At 37.8% G+C, this 17,942-nt stretch overlaps 2 protein-coding genes across 3 annotated transcripts in view; both read right to left on the reverse strand.

Annotated features, from left to right (window-relative positions):
- The window catches only part of cirbpa (cold inducible RNA binding protein a), a 5,927-nt gene extending 861 nt beyond the window's left edge, over window positions 1-5,066 (reverse strand). Inside the window, exons 1-7 of one of the 2 annotated variants that reach the window (XM_059562911.1) lie at window positions 4,934-5,066; window positions 4,234-4,339; window positions 4,024-4,130; window positions 2,199-2,340; window positions 1,981-2,110; window positions 1,376-1,431; window positions 345-995 (exon numbers count right to left, since the gene is read on the reverse strand). In XM_059562911.1, the coding sequence (XP_059418894.1) occupies window positions 982-995; window positions 1,376-1,431; window positions 1,981-2,110; window positions 2,199-2,340; window positions 4,024-4,130; window positions 4,234-4,333 (549 nt within the window). In that variant the 5' untranslated portion in view covers window positions 4,334-4,339; window positions 4,934-5,066 and the 3' untranslated portion in view covers window positions 345-981. Of the gene's footprint in view, window positions 1-344; window positions 996-1,375; window positions 1,432-1,980; window positions 2,111-2,198; window positions 2,341-4,023; window positions 4,131-4,233; window positions 4,340-4,933 lie in introns of those variants that run through there. The other variant, XM_059562912.1, reaches the window with a different exon arrangement.
- The window catches only part of LOC132154389 (tripartite motif-containing protein 16-like), a 162,312-nt gene that overhangs the window by 79,474 nt on the left and 64,896 nt on the right, over window positions 1-17,942 (reverse strand). The gene's annotated exons all lie outside the window — the stretch shown is intronic.

The raw sequence follows: 17,942 nt of genomic DNA on the forward strand, positions 1-17,942 counted from the left end.
TGGAGACCAAATGGTTTCGGTTCCCTCTGAATGGGTCCAAATTAACAGAAGTCAACGCAAACCAAAAAGATTTGGTCTCCAACAGTTTAATCAGGTTTGGCACGACACGAGTAAACCCTGAGAAACTAATGTGAGAACTATCCTTTAAAAACAACCCTTAAAATAAACATTCATCACAATTAAATTTAACACCGCTTAGATGCAGCTGAAAGCACAACTATTACAAAACTAAAAGCTAATTTATAATGAGTAGATTAACCTGATAAATTCATTTTGTAGTGACAGTCATGGTTTTTTTCTTTCCCAGCTTGTAGATTTTGAAAGGCACAACAGAATTCAAAGCGTTTGAACAAATGGTTTCGTTTAATAGGCTCCATGAAGCCACAATTGAAAGGCAAAAAATAAAAATAATAAAAACAAAATAGAGAGTCAAATTTTGATACAAAGGAAACAAGAGCACAAGGATTTCTTTCCCAGTTCTGGAGTGTACTGTTAACAAGTTCTGGTTCTCTTTCACGTGAATGATTGATAGATAAAGATATTGGTCAAGAGTCCATCATTAAAATGCAGGATGTGAGGAGCAGCGACAGACAGAGACACGTCAGCCGTCCTCTGCTCCGCTCAGTCTGAAATAAAGTGACTTTTTGGACACATCATTGGCTTACAGCGAACAGAAGGAGCAGTGCTTAAGACAGCGGCTGCGCATCAGTAACAAACACAGAGCAAACGCTCTCTAGACTCCCACAGAAGCACTAACATGAGAGCAGCTCGCTCGTGATTAAAGGAATCAAATGAGGCAAAAGAGAGACCCATCAGCACATCAACATTCATTCATTCATTCACGGCCGGCGATCAGAGAGCGGCCTTCCTCTCAGAGTACAAGAACTGAACAGAAACATGGAGAACAGCTACAACAAAATCCAAGAACAGATCCATGAGTCTTTAGAAATGCTCGGCCGCTGACGCGTCGGGTCTTGGGTTCTAGTCTTGTACAGCTGAGGAGGAAGTATCACACATGAAGACACTCAAGCATCTCAACAGGTTTAACACAATCCCTCCACTAACCCACTTACACCCCCCCCCCCCCCAACATCAGAACAGGGTCACCCGGGCAGAGAGATCCTGCCGTTCACATCACGACTATAGACTTGATTCAGATTCATTTCTCTGCAATACGGGAGTTAGGTCAAATTACTGAGCCGGAAACTTAATCCAAATTAGAACTGGGCCACTTGACACCATTAGTAGTTTATCATAAAGCATACATGTAAAGTGACTCGCCCCACACTAACTCTAGAAAAGCCTGTTTGACTCGTCCGCAGCGACACGAACACAGACGACATGCTCATACAGGGAACTCAGATCAGATACGTACCATAACTATCATAGCTGTCTCTGTAAGAGCTGCCACGGTCACTGTTCCCAGAATTCCTGAGGACGGAAGAAAAGTGTGAGAAACACGGATCACGAGAGCATCAGAACACAAACAGATGAACTGTGCCTCGTTCAGGAAGAGCAGACGAACATCAAGCAAAACATCTGTAAAGCTACAGAAATAATGCACTGCTTTCAAGCCGATTTAAGCAACATTTATAATAAATTATTAAACTGAATTTAGTGCATTTTGTTGTCTGGAAAATTTATGCAAAATGTTCTTAAATCTAGATGCATGCATTTTAATTCCTACATATTTATGCAACAAAGAAATTTTGGGGTTCCTTTTTTTTTATAAAAAGGTACAATGTCATTAAACCGCACAAGCCAAGAAAATAGACCGTGAGTTATGCATTATTCGTTTTAAACACCCACTGTCAATTACAATTCAAAATAACTCAAGAATATTTCCTGAAGTAGTTACTGGGTGTTCTGACGTTTGCAGAACTACACATTACTGCCTGATATTTTTAATGGTTTCAATCTAAAGGGGTTTTATTTCTGCAGTCGGTCACGGGTTCTGTGCTCATGTTCAGGAACACACACCGGTCTCTGCTGTATCCTCCACCTCCTCCAGAGGAGTAACCTCCACCTCCTCCGCTCTTATATCCACCGCTGCTGCCGTAGCTCCGGTCTCCTCCGTACCCACGGTCTCCACCGCCGTAGCTGCCTCCACCTTCAGAGAGAGAAGGACAACACTGAGTCTGAGAGCGAGACGGACACCTGACGCTCACACACACACTGATGGACTGCAGCTCTCGCACCTCCTCTTCCTCGGCCTCCTCTGTAGAAACCTCCACCTCCTCCTCCTCCACCTCCTCTGTAGGATCCTCCACCTGACCGTCCACCTCCTCCACCTCCGCCTTTCCCAGCCTCATCCACACGGATCGTCCGGCCGTCCACAGACTACACGGAGAAACCAAACACCTTTAACATCCAAACCAGCGGCTCCGTATTAAACAGAATAGAGAGATCTCGCTTTAATGCAGTTGTGGTTTTAGATTACTCTTAATGAGCACGCTGGTGTTAGGTTTGAGAATGATGAAAACGTGAAGTCAATTAGCATTTTATTATAAGTGTACTATAACTACTATTTTACACTACTTGAGTTATATAAAAAAAAAAAAAAAAAGAGTATTGTCACTGCAGTACCAAAACATACCTGCAGGAGCGCTCATGAAGCAAACCGAAAACCTCGGTTCAAGGCGAATGGATATCTTGAGTCTAGGGGTCTAACAACTAAAAGTCCAGTCAGGAACCTTGGGTTGGTTCTGGAGACGGACCTTAAGATTCAGTAGTCCTGTCAAAGCCGTATCTAAATCATCCGCAGCTTCCAGAAGAGATCAGATGTGCTAAAACACTAGTCACTTTTAAATCTAGACTCAACTGTTTAGCGGTGCATTTGTTGGATGAGCACTGTGTGATGGCCGAACTGATAGCACGGTATTTTACATACTTTATGTAGTCACTTTCCACTTCTAACGGTTTTTAAACTCACTTTAGTCTTTTAAATAATTGTAAAAGTTTTAAAATTGCTCATTTAGTTTTTTCCCTGATTTTACTTTGTGAAGCACTTTGAATTACCATTGTGTACGAAACATGCTATATAAATACACTTGCCTTATCTGCACCCCTGTACACACACACCAGATGTACATGTTTGTATGCATTCGTGTGTGTGTGTGTGTGTGTGTGTATAGCAGGCCAATAATCTCAAAATGATAAACTTTTAAATGCACATTATAAAATGTAAAACACTGTACAACTAGACAGTCAGAAGGCGAATCAATCTACACCGCCATCGTTTACCATGGATTTACTATAGTAACTCACTGCAGCATGGTAGAGAAACTAAATACATTCACAGTTTTTATTAAAGGTGTAATAGTATAGATTTGTGATTAAGCTATAGCATGTGCATTTACACTGAATGTTCAGAGTTGTTTTTCATACTAAGAGGATACCTATAGTTACATTTTTACCATGGTATTGAGGTTTTAACTGCATTCATCTTATTTGAGATTTAAATGTTACTATGGGAGACAGAGGATTAAATACTTGGTCAGAATAAATTCGACCATATGAAACCGAGGATGCTGCAAGTTTTAGAGATTCTCTTAAAGTTCTCTGCATCTTAATTCAAGCTACCATTGATCAATATGTGGGGGGGGGGGTTCATGCGGTTTTGCAAACTCTGCATTCACACATTCAGGGCTTAATCCAAGTTATTAATTTAATCAAACTCATGTTTTTCTCAAATTAAAAACTTCTGTACCAAAAATAAATCTTTTTTCTTTCTTAACATTGTCATTCATAATTCTTAATTTAAATTTAATCTTTCATCATAGTCCAAAGGTTTTATAGCAAATTCAGGACTTAATATCAAAAGAGAAACCATGTTGTTAAGTATACATTAGGCAATTTAGCTGACACGTCCATCAATCCGAGGTTGAGAATTTGGCGGAATGGAGAAAATTGTTGGAGCCGAAAGAGTCGGTTCTTTACTACTGAACCGATTCAAGTGATCCGACTCACTAAAAACCCCAATCGCACTTTGAACCCACATCAAAGAGTGACTCAGTGACGAACCTTTCCATTCATTCCCTCCATCGCGTCCTTCGCATCTTCTGGGTTCTCAAAGGTCACGAATCCGAATCCTCTGGATCTGTTGGTTTCTCGGTTTCGGGCCACATGAACTGAAAACACACGCATTATGAGCTACTTATGCAAATCACAGTGAACGCACAAACCAATCAGAAGAAGCGCGGCAGAAGAGCGCGTCAGTGATTGGCTACTCACCGTTGGTGATGACGCCATATTTGGCGAAAGCGTCCTCTAGCGACTGTTCGGTGGTATCGAAACTCAGTCCACCGACAAACAGCTTTCCTTCGTCAGACATTGTGATCTAAAACACGCGGGTCACAGAACACACGTGTTACATCACAGCTCGTGTAGAGGAGAAAAACACTTCAGAGCTGATTCTAGGTAGAAAGGCGATTAAAAAGAAATGCAAATCAAACAGAGGCATCAAGCGATTATTTGAGCTTAAGTAATATAGATACGTTATTTGAACGTTTGCCGTGTCGTGTTTAGTCAGACTCGACATGTGGGTCACGAAGCGCGCAGATCTAAACTGGGTCAAACAAAAGACTCCATACAAACACCCAAATGATCGAATAAAGCTTAAAAACCGGCTGGTCTGAGGCCGTCCGCCATCACAGGCGCATTATAACACAGAAACACACAGTCACAGACGGAGAAAGAACCGATGGACTGATTATACGTTGATTAAATCGATTGATCTGAGGCGAGGATGATGAGGAGCTCCATCAGGCGTCGCCATTTTAAACAGCGCGCGAACCACGATGGACTAAGCACGGTCTAACACGATCAATTCCTATGTTAAATCGGCTAAATGTATCATATAGTGAAGCATACGTCGAATAAAACAACCTAGTGTCGGTTAATAAAACAAAAAACGCATAAAAGAAGCCAGTACCTGTGATGTCGCAGTTGCAGGTGAGATGATGCACGTCTTGAACACGATCAGAACTTCAGAGACGCAGCGGAGCGCCGAGCAGCGCTTATATACCCTGCCCCAGGGGGCGGGGCCTAACACACGCTCATTTACATATCCTAACGAGAGAGAGAGAGAGAGAGAGAGAGACCTTAGTGTGTTTCTATGTAAGTTAAAGACTGTGGTATAAAATGTTCACACATTATAATTTGTTACTTTAATATTCTAAGATGTTATAATATTCAGTTCCATTACTGTGATGTTCATTTTTTGTTATTATTTAGATTTGATGAACTCTTACTGCAAAACTCTACACACAAATCCCTACATTTCTCAGTGCTTACACCATGTGGTCTTTAGAAAGCACTAGCATTCAATATTGTTCACTCCAGTCAGCACTGCTTGAGCTCAGTTAGCACACAGATACTCACGTGGAAACACTAAGAGTCTAAATTTCAATAGACAGATAAAAGAGCCCCAGTCAGTTCATTCAGTTTTGGAACAATCGAGGACACCAGACAGGAGGAAGAGGAGGAAGAGGACGAGGACCAGGGTCTAGGACACAAGGAGTCTCAGATGAAACTTGTGCCACTAGTTGACCATGTCCTTGTCCGTGGTTTGACTATGAGGGAGACTGGGAAATGAGACCAGCCAAACTTAAGTTTCTTCACCGTCCCCTCGATCATAGAAACATTCAGGGAGGAAAACAGGCAGATGTACCTCAGTGTACTCTACTGCAACTTTTGAGAGCTTTCCTCTGGTACAACACATTCTGCCTTACACGGAGAGAGTTTCTGTCTGCTTCTATTTTATAAAAAGGATGTGTTCCAGTTACAGTAATCAGAAGTTTTATTTGTGTAGGACACAGAGACGAAGGAATGGAAGAAGCCTGACTAGACATTACAGCTGACGTCTGATGAGTGGATCAGTCATGCGAGAGGATTTTACCCACAATCCCTTCCCTTGTTGTTGTTGTTTGGTGTGTTGTACTGTACAGTATAAGGAATAGAAAATGTGCAAATGTATACACGTGTTCATCACGGGAGAACCACAAGGAACACAACTTATTACTGGGTTTTGGTTTCTGTTGTATTGTTCTGAATCAATCTCACCTGTGTGTAAGACTATGTTGTAGTGTGTGTGTGTGTGTGTGTGTGTGTGTGTGTGTGTTTTGAGGGCAAAGTTTTGTGTTTTCAGCAAGAGTGAATGGTTTTGAGTGTAGAGCTTCATTTTGACCTGAAAATAGGTTGTTTGGGGAATTGGGTGAGAAGTTATGGATTTGTGTTTACTGTTTTGAGAATATGAGTCATAGTTTCAAGAAATGTGTTTAAGTTGGGGCAAGTCATCTAATATAATATATAATGTGTGACTGATAATATATATATATATATATATATATATATATATATATATATATAACTGTCAAAATTAAGTAAGTTTACGTTTAAACAAGAACAAATACCTGCCAATGGAGTCAGAACAATAAAACCATTATAAATGCACTTCATTTGTCACAAAACAAGACTCAACTGATGTCAATTTTTATCACTAGTAAATGTATGTTGATTTAAGGATGTTCAGATATTTATACTGGAAAACAAGACAGAAATACCTTTCTTCAGGAAGTCAAACTAAACAATTCAAAATAATCACACACACACACACACACACACACACACACACAAGAAACACACAGTCCACTTCATATTTTCTTGTTTAAGTTGAGTACAATCATCCTCAGGAGCATTTAGAAAAAATATATAAACATGCATACATTTACATTTAATCTGCTACATTTCCATTCATGCACGAGGCAGATGCTTTCATTCAGACTGACTTACACTGCATTCAAGCTTTGATCCTGCGTTCACTGGAAACTGAATGACCCTGGGGTTATTTTGATCATCCATGATGCTCCACAGATGATGATTACGGTGGTTTCTGTCCAGTCTGAGCAAACACCAAAGCCTCAAACCAGAAGAGTCTTTACACCAGGAAATACTTTCATATGAGGAATATTTGTACAACTATTACTGACACACAGCAGACATTATGGACATCTTACCTGGATAGAGTCCTTAAAATCATGTTTATGAGAAAAACAGGTTTGATTAGCTCGGTCTAAATGGATTGATCTGAAAGATGTCCAACATCATCAACATCTGAATATTTTGAATCAGAGTAGATTTTTAGGAAGGATTTTATAATGGACTTTCTTAACCTTGTTGGATATATAAAACTTACTCAGCAAAAGCCAGGCTTTTTTCCCAATCTATATCTGTTATAAATTAATTCCAGTAGAATGGAGCAATCCTTCTGTTTATTTGGTGGATTTATTTGTGTCAGTTCCTGTACATCAGCAGTGCTCCAGGTTACAGGAAGCTGAGGCGTGACGTCACTGGAAGCCTGTAAGAGGAGCAGGAAAACACTGACATCTGCTGGACAGAACCCAAACCTGAGCTTATCCCGACCCTAAACAACAGCAGCTCCAGAGAATATATATACAAAATTATGTGTAAAATACACATAATAGATAGATTTCCATCTGTCTCTTGGAGCTCTTTTAATCCAGTCACAGAGAAATTTAAATATGATACAAACTAGTTACAAGAGTCTGCTTGTAACACACAGCTGTTATATTTGCAGCACAAACAGAACATTCATGTTTTTTTTAAATTGTTGTGTGTCTGAGTTTATGAGCGTATGTGTGTGTGTGTGTGTGTGTGTGAGTGTATGAGTGTGTGTGTGTGTGTGTGTGAGAGAGAGAGAGTGTGTGTGTTTGTTTGTGTGTGTGTGTGTGTGTGTGTGGAAGCATGTTTCTGTCAGTAATAGTAACTGGGCATAATAAAAATGAAGTTTGATGAACATTGTTTGTGTGTGAGTGAGTGAGTGTGTGTGTGTGTGAGTGTATGAGTGTGTGTGTGTGTGTGTGTGTGTGAGAGAGAGTGTGTGTGTGTGTGTGTGTGTGTGTGTGGAAGCATGTTTCTGTCAGTAATAGTAACTGGGCATAATAAAAATGAAGTTTGATGAACATTGTTTGTGTGTGAGTGAGTGAGTGAGTGAGTGAGTGTGTGTGTGTGTGTGAGTGAGTGAGTGTGTGTGTGTGTGTGTGTGTGTGAGTGTGAGTGTGTGTGTGAGTGTGTGTGTGAGTGTGTTTGTTACAGTCAGTTATAATTCAGAAGGCTGAGAGACGTCACTCAGTTTGTCTTTATCTTCCAAAACCTAGCCATACTGAAATTAAAAGAAAACAAACTAATACAACTCAGATTTGCACGAGTGGGCTGCAAAATGTTCAGTGTTTCAACAATCCCCAATTCTTTTACCGTTTATATTAGTTGTGCAAAAGATCAATGTGTTGCTGAAATATAGTTTTACAAATAAATAATCCTACCCTGATGCCTGCATGTTTTATCTCTTCCTTTATTTCTAGAGCACTTTATTCACTACAGATTGTGTCGAGCTTTACAGAGTCAGACAGGAGGACAAAAGACATCACAGCAATCAGGTCAACAATACATTAATGATTTACATGTGAGAAACTCTTCCTGAAGCCCCTTCCCTTCAGACATCCAGACAAAGGCTTTACCTGCACCAGAGACCATCAGTGACGTGTTCAGCTTTGATTAGTCATGTATGCTGATGAGGTGAGGTGTGTAGAAACACTTGAAGCTAATTCAGTTATTCATCTCAACAGACCCCAACAGATACACACTTGTGACATTTAGTCTTAGTTTAGGCCTACTTGTCTTTTATTAGCCTGTGATAATTAATACATTAAAAAAACATTGTCAAATTAAAAAATCTGCCTTATAATATACAGTCATCCCATTCCTCTATTACATCTGCTGTATATGAATTTCACTGCACAACTGTAGTAATAAATATATAGGCTTTCAAATATTTAAGTGTTTAAAAAATGTGCATCATACACAAACAGGGTTAAGAGCAGTGTGTGCATTTTATTTTTTATTTCTTGCTTATATATATATATATATTTGTTTCAGGTCAGAGAACACTCAGAGAATACAAACTGCAAAATTATAAAATGAAATGTTCCCTTTTTCATATAAACAAAACTAAATAAATAAATTAATAAATAAAAATAATAATATAAACAACAAGAATCAAACAAAAACACAGGTAAAACATAAAAAGCTGTATGTTGTAAGTATTCAGAAGTAATGTGTTTGTGACATTAACACATTCAGTAGATGGACTCGTTCTTCTCTGTTCTGGACTGATCTAGAAGGGCTTATCTATAAAACTCTCTGTAGATTTCATCCTAAAAGTGTACGAATGCACAAAAGCTAGATTCTGCGTACGCACAAAGTGTTCAGACTGATAAAGCCATGCGCAGAAATCTCTTTATAAACCTCAGACAGAGGAAGATGTGCGTGCGTGCAGCTCCACCCCCGACTCCTCCCACATATCACCATATAAGGAGCTCACAACGCCTAGTTTTACTATGCACAACCTCATCTGCATATCATTTCCACGCACGTGACACCATGTTTAACTCCGTTAAAGGTACAAGACATCAAGGAAATATGAGATACGGAGTATAAATCACATTTGTGCCATACACAATTTTTATTGCTAAAATTATCCAGTATCCTTGTTATGTTTTAGCATAAATATATATAAAATACAAATCCATAAAAAACTGTTTAAAATAGTTCTTATATAAATATTTTAGAATAGAGTTGGTCTCATTCTTTTCCACTGGCCAAATAGTATTTCAGTTGTTTTAAACAATTCAAAGCGAATTTAATTTCGGCCGTTTTGCCGATAGTTATTTTAAGCCTATATTTATTTTAGTGTAAATAATTGTCTGACTCGCGCGTCACTGATAAAGTAACCTATTTTAAAAAATAAAACATTTTTCTTTGACTTGTATCCTTCTTAAAAAGAGTTTGTACTCATGGTCTAGAATGTCCGTAAGGTTGCGGACATATTTACGCCAAGTGTATTTTTTCTATGCGTGAAAAATTGCGTACGCATGTTTCTGTGCCTGTTCTGTGCGCGCGCTGGAGCTGCTGTTGTTTAGGGTCGGGATAAGCTCAGGTTTGGGTTCTGTCCAGCAGATGTCAGTGTTTTCCTGCTCCTCTTACAGGCTTCCAGTGACGTCACGCCTCAGCTTCCTGTAACCTGGAGCACTGCTGATGTACAGGAACTGACACAAATAAATCCACCAAATAAACAGAAGGATTGCTCCATTCTACTGGAATTAATTTATAACAGATATAGATTGGGAAAAAAGCCTGGCTTTTGCTGAGTAAGTTTTATATATCCAACAAGGTTAAGAAAGTGCATTATAAAATCCTTCCTAAAAATCTACTCTGATTCAAAATATTCAGATGTTGATGATGTTGGACATCTTTCAGATCAATCCATTTAGACCGAGCTAATCAAACCTGTTTTTCTCATAAACATGATTTTAAGGACTCTATCCAGGTAAGATGTCCATAATGTCTGCTGTGTGTCAGTAATAGTTGTACAAATATTCCTCATATGAAAGTATTTCCTGGTGTAAAGACTCTTCTGGTTTGAGGCTTTGGTGTTTGCTCAGACTGGACAGAAACCACCGTAATCATCATCTGTGGAGCATCATGGATGATCAAAATAACCCCAGGGTCATTCAGTTTCCAGTGAACGCAGGATCAAAGCTTGAATGCAGTGTAAGTCAGTCTGAATGAAAGCATCTGCCTCGTGCATGAATGGAAATGTAGCAGATTAAATGTAAATGTATGCATGTTTATATATTTTTTCTAAATGCTCCTGAGGATGATTGTACTCAACTTAAACAAGAAAATATGAAGTGGACTGTGTGTTTCTTATTTAGGTATTTGTTCTTGTTTAAACGTAAACTTACTTAATTTTGACAGTTTCTCAGAACACAAGACTTCATTACTGATGTCGCTTTGCTTCTCTGACAAATGTGTCTTGATTTAAGAATGTTTACGCTGAAGAACCAGACAGACACCGAGCAGATGAGAGACGGACTGATGGAGAGAAGTGATGGAGGAGAGACACGAGCATATTCTGTTCCAGACACCTCTGATGCTGAAGCATCACACAGAAATAACCGTCTCCACGGCAACCGCCTCACCGAGGACCAGCAGCAGTCTGAATATGAGAACAATACAAACACCTGATCCAACCAAACCAAACTAGTACAGCTACTGACCACCAGCAACTAACTAACCCATACTAACACCAGTCAACAGCAGCAGCACACTCACACACACACACACACACACACACACACACTCACACACGCACACGCACACACACACACACACTCTCACACACAGACACACACCCTCATGCACACTCACACACACACAGACACACACACACACAGTGTAACCTAGATTATGTTAACTACAATCTTCATCATGTAATCAGTAATCAGTAACGAGCTACAAACGTAATGCATAATGCATACCCAGCACAAGCCAATAATAAACAGTGCTAGGTTTATTAGAAAACTACAGTGAGAAGAAAAGAGGAGAATTGCAGAGAGGATATATATATATATATATATATATATATATATATTATATTGTGAGGTAACTGGGAAATTAATGAGGACTAAAATGCCACCAAAATGAATAAAGTTGCCCCCCAAAAAATGGCCTTGATGCATTTTTGGCTTTATATTTACCTATAATATATTTAAGCAATATCACAAGCAAAATGCATGATTGCAAATAAGATATTGTTTTCATAGAATAATTAAATAAAGAAGAAGTTAATAGTAAGTGACTGAAGTGATGTTCTTGTGCTGAAATCAAATGGCAAACAACAGAACGATGGTTTGTGTGAACTCTAAATGAGTCTCATGTTCTGTTTGTGTTAGGCCTCGTTCTCTTTTATTATCTGATGACTCACTGATTTATTAATAAAGATTCTGAACACAGACAAACACATCTGAGAGTGACTCTGTTTTTAGATCATGTGACGCTATATTGAAATGTGAAAAGCCCACGTGTGTGTGTGTGTGTGTCTGTCTCTGTGTGTGTGTGTGTGTGTGTGTCTCTGTGTGTGTGTGTGTGTGTGTCTCTGTGTGTGTGTCTCTGTGTGTGTGTGTCTCTGTGTGTGTGTGTGTGTGTGTGTATCATGGACGTAGCGGCGTGACTCGGACACATGAAGGCGTGTTGAGAGCGTGTCTCGAGTGTGATTCAGTGACACACAGATATTTCACATTCACTCTTTCACTCAGCTGCTTCAGTGAAGATCAGTTCACTAAATATCAACGGATGCAAAAAAATTATGTTCTTTCTCAGAGTTTCTGTCTTGTTTTCTAGCACAAATACATTTACTGGAGAAACAAAATGACTTAAGATATTGTTTTCTGAAAAATGTATGAAAATGAAGTGAGATTATGCTTAAAACCAGAACAAATATCTGCCAGTGAAGACAGAAAAATAAAACAATTCAGATGAAAATAAGATTATTTTCATTTATATGAAAAGATATTTGTTCTTGTTTGAAGCAAAACCTCACTTAATTCTTATACATTTATGTAAAAAAATGAATGTGTAGATATTTTTACTATTTGTACTGAAAAAATATATTTTATTGTAATTTATTTGTACTGTAAAACAAAACAGAACTACTGAGGAGGAGCATTATTTTGCAGAATAACCTCATGGCAAGATCTAATGCAAAGATTTGATCAAAATCAATAATGGAAACAGTCCATGGGGAATCATAAAGTACTTATAACTTATAATGTATAAAATAAATTAATGTATGATCACAATGTATAATGTGATCACAGTCTAACATCAAGTGAATCATTCAACAAACACATGAGAGAGCAACACACACATGTCAACCTGTGTGTGTGTGTGTGTGTGTGTGAGTGAGTGAGTGTGTGTGTGTGTGTGAGTGAGTGAGTGTGTGTGTGTGTTTATAAGGGCTGACTTCACTGGAACAGGAAATGCACACAAATGAAACACCCACCACTTCCTGCTAGCGTGTCACCATGGTAACCCTCATCACAGCTGACCTGCAGACTGACCCGTTTACATCAGATGTGTGTTCAGGCCTTCAGCATCTGAACCTGCAGCGTGACGGACAACATTCATCCATCAGTCAAGCATTCATTTGATCAAAACACAGTAAAAACTGTGAAATATTATTCCAATCTAAAACAGCTGTTTTCTGTGTGAATCTGTGTTAAAGTGTAATTTATTTCTGTGATGCTCCGCTGTATTTTCAGCATCATTCCTCCAGTCTTCAGTGTCACATGATCTTCAGAAATCAGAATAATATGATGATTTACTGCTCAAGAAACATTTCTGATTATTATCAATGTTGAACACAGTTGTGCTGCTCAATAGTTTTGTGGAAACTGTGATGCATTGAATTTATCAGGATTCACAGATAACTAGAAAGTTCAGAAGAACAGCATTTATATGAAATAGAAATCTCGAATGCATCCTTGATGAATAAAGGTGTTACCCTCGATGTCAGATCTCAGAACAGTTGATGTGTCTCAGTCTGATCTCAGCTCACTGTATATGCAAAATGACAATGCAATATGTAAAATGGCAATTCATTTCTGTATTTACATTTACATTTTCCAATACATTTGTGCAACATTTGGTGCAAAATGAAAATGAAAATTAAATTACATAATTTTAATTTGCCATTTCATACACCAGTTTTAATATGTAAAATGAATACTAATTTTAACGCTTTATAAGTTGCAAAATTAAAATTAAAATGTATTACAGAAATTATTAGATATGTCTGACATGTTCAAGCAAAAACTGTGGCAAAATGATCATTTAAATGCTATTTTTCTTAAAAGCATTAACACTCACAGTCAAGACACTTACGATTGCATTTTCATTCAGTGTCCCGCAATGAATGCAGCAAAATTCAATGTGCACATTGAAAATGCATTCCGAGCCGATCACGTGTCCGCCCCCTCGCGCCATGTCAATCACTGCGTGAACAAGGCGGGGCTTGCAGAAGGTCAGAGACTCAAATCTTAAGAAGAGGATTCAAGTGAGAGAACATGGACAAGACAGTTGGTCCGTGTACGTTTTGATCATTTCGGTTTATGGCTTCAATATTTCATTCGCACTTGTGGGCGGAGCTGAAACGCTGCTTTCATCTGATTGGTCGAATCGCTCCAGCTTCAGCTCGGTCTTTTCATTCTTTCAGGCAGAATAAGAGTCAGTGTGAGTGAAGCACTTTAATGTCTGAAACTACACTCACTGTTAATTAGCATAAAATTTGAATCAGATGATGCTGGCCACATAATTCGTGCTGCTGCGACCTGCAAGAGACCCCGTTAAATTATTTCTAGGTTGTATACTGTATTGTTTAAATATTGTCCCACTGATTAAAACAGTGCAAATAGTTCTGTCTCCTTGGATAACAGTGAAGTGAAATAAATATAGTTAAATTTATGAAATAAAATTAAATAGGATTTTTTGGGAAGGTAATACATTTTTTTCTGGCCAGTTATACAGCAACACGAGTCAGACGAGTCTGAAGATCTGAGCTGAATTTGGTGAAACATTAAAGTTCTAGTCTGTGTCAATTACTCTCATAATAAATAATAATAATAATGTTACCCGTATTTTTCGGTATAAGTTGCATCAGTCCAAAAATACGTCATGACGAGGAAAAAAACATACAAGTCACATTTATTCAGAACCAAGAGAAAACATTACCGTCTCCAGCCGCGAGAGGGCGCTCTGGGGTAGGCTACAGGAGCACTGAGCAGCATAGAGCTAATCTTACTATTTTTATTTCAGAAATGTAACTATATTAATTTTTACAATTATTTATTAATGTCACCAGAGGTGGGTAGAGTACCCAAAAACTGTACTCAAGTAAAAGTAAAAGTACTTCTAGAAATATTTACTCAAGTAAAAGTAAAAGTACTAGTCTTGAATAGTTACTTGAGTAAGAGTAAAAGCAGTGTTGGGAAGGTTACTTTGGAAATGTAATAGGTTACAGATTACAAGTTACCCTGTTTAAAATGTAATAGTAGTGTAACTTTTTCAATTACTTTATTAAAGTAATGTAACTAATTACTTTTGAGTACTTTTTGATTACTTTTCTAAATTTGTGAAAATTAAAGAATAATAAATAAAATCATATACATCAACTTAAATACAGTTATCTAATAAGCATGTGACGTATTCTGTGTAATAAACTCCTGAAACATTGGTGTTTTTTTTAAACTGCTGTTTCTTTGTATATGATGATAGTTTTCTCAAAATAAGTAAAATGCACATGAAGTGACACAGAGCAGTTCTAGAAATTATGTTTATGTGCTCGTGTACTCCTATATTGAGGCAGCAGGGGTTGAAAACACTGCAAGCTTCAGTAGGCCTATGTGTAGTAAATGAAACCATGTCTTTGCCATTAATTTACAGGAGGGGCGGACTGGGAAAAAAATTCAGACTGGAAAATTCAAACTCATACAAACAAATTCATGGACAAAACTATTTTTTTGTATGGACCTGACATAAAAAAGGTTTAAATCTTTAATTTGGGGACATGCAAAATAATTAAAAGTTTTCTCCTGAACTGCACCTTCACTTCCATTTTTCTCTTCAGTCTCTTTATTTTGCTGTTATCCATCTCTCTCGTGACTTTAATACTCAAGATTGAACAAAACTATACTTTACAATACAATACTCTACAATACTACAATATCTTTATAGAAAAATCCTAATACTGTACACGAGTCATGTTTTTCCCTTACAAAAAATTACCATGCTTTTATTAGCCTATATAAAAGTAAAATAACCTTGTTTTTTTTTTTTTTGCAAATGGATTTGTATTTATTTTTAAATAAATACATTTGTAAAATAATTTTACATTTTTGGTTATCACAGTTAAAAAATAGTAACAATTTTCTCTGGATTTATAGTTAAATATTAAAATGTTAATTTTCGTAAGGGTTGTGTTGTTGTCTGTCGTAGCTCCCCCTAAACCTATAAAAAAAAATCTGATTTTTTTTTCAGCTAAATTCCTACTGTAACATTACAACAGATAATAATGATGTCCTTTATATAGTATTTTGAGTGATGACTGATGAGCAACGTGCTGCTGCTTGATTAAATACATAAAAAAACAAAGACAAAAAAGTATCTTTACAGATGAAACTGACCTGAAACCCTGAACAGTAGTTCTGCTTCTCTGCTCCAGCAATTCACTCTATTCTCTCTCTCTCTCTCTCTCTCTCTCTTAGTGATGGGATTTATGGCTCTTTGAGGGGATCCGGATCTTCGCGATCCGTTCCTTTCAAAGAGCCGTTCAAAAGAATATATATATAGTCAAATAGTCAATATAGTCAAATAATTAAAACTCAGATATCACACACCAATATCTGAGTTTGAATTATTCTGAAATATTGATTATTACCTCGTTTGTCATGTGTGGACTATATTCCATAGGGTTGCACAAATCCCTCTGCTTAGACAGTGACATCACTATTTTGGATTTACCTTTAGTACAAAGTGTGTGTGTGTGTGTGTGTGTGTGTGTGTGTGTGTGTGTGTGTGTGTGTGTGTGTGTAAAGCTACGTTGACTTATGTTATTCATACAATACCTACTCAAATAAACATCAAAAACAAAGCCGGCTGCAATGAATTTCTGTGCAAAACAGCTTTTACTACAAATACTTTCACACAAGAACATTGTTATCACACAAGAACATTTTGATAGAAAACAAAAAATATTGAAAGTAGATAAAATTAGAATAAATAAAATGGAAATGTCTACATACTACATACTATTACTACTGTAAACTTTGCAAATAGGACATCAGCCCCTTCAAGTCAATGAACAATAACAAAGTGGGCTGCAATGAACATGCACAACTAATAACTAATATCATCACGCTATAAAGGGTTTGCCTGCGCTGGGTGCGCCCCTCCCCCTATAACTGTTCTGTCTCGCGGAGGAGCTCATTTGTGTGCATCTGTGTGAAATACGCATAGGAAAAAAGAACGACAGAAAGAACGGCTCCCCTCCAGCCGCGACTCGGCTCCCATCGTTCATGTTTATGAGCCGTTCAAAAGAATCGGTTCGTTCGCGAACGTCACAACTCTACTCTCTCTCTCTCGCATTGATTACCGTTTGGCGGAGGCGCGGAGAGCGCGCGAGTCATGACTAACACTTCATGACTTATTAGAGATTTAATTATCAAATGGCGGATTCGCAAATGATCGCTTTAGTACATTCGGCAGGCAATTATACAATAATGATATTAAATAGCGGGCAAAATCGGCTGCCAGGCCACGGGGAATTGTCCCGGTTCTCCCGCGGTGTCCAGTCCGCGCCTGATTTCCACAGACACGCAGAATTTGCAAGTCATATATTGCATTTTTGGGGCTATATATTCACAGACACTAGTCCATGTCATGTTTTGATTCAAGTGTACTGACCTACTTTTGATTTAGTGATCCAAAATGTGGCATAATCCGTCCGCGTTAGGCATTTCGTTTTTATGACTGGATTCTACGAACCAGACTGTATTTCCGCATCCCGGAAATTATTAGGGCGGTATGTCTCAGAATAGTCAGTGCAATTTGGGAAAGAAATCAGTTAAATCTGTATGTGGATGTGTGTAAATATTCAAATGTAATCCCCTTTGTAATCGTAAAAAATTTCATAAGTAACTGTAATTTAATTACTCATTTTTTCTTAGTAACTGTAACTAATTACAGTTACAATAATTTTGTAATTACATTACGTAACGCCGTTACATGTAACTAGTTACTCCCCAACACTGAGTAAAAGAGTATCGGATAAAATATCTACTCAAGTAGTTAGTTACTAGTTACTTTGGGTCATATATACTGAGCCTATTTTTATTTAGATATATAGATAAAATGTATGTAATGTATGTGTGTGTGTATAAATGTATATATTTCATCAGCCTTTACTCCAATTTATGTAATTTATTATAAAACCCTGTCTGTTTACTTAAGTAACAGATATAGGTGTC

This window comes from Carassius carassius, chromosome 12 (genome assembly GCF_963082965.1).
Source record: "Carassius carassius chromosome 12, fCarCar2.1, whole genome shotgun sequence".
NCBI lineage: Eukaryota > Metazoa > Chordata > Actinopteri > Cypriniformes > Cyprinidae > Carassius > Carassius carassius.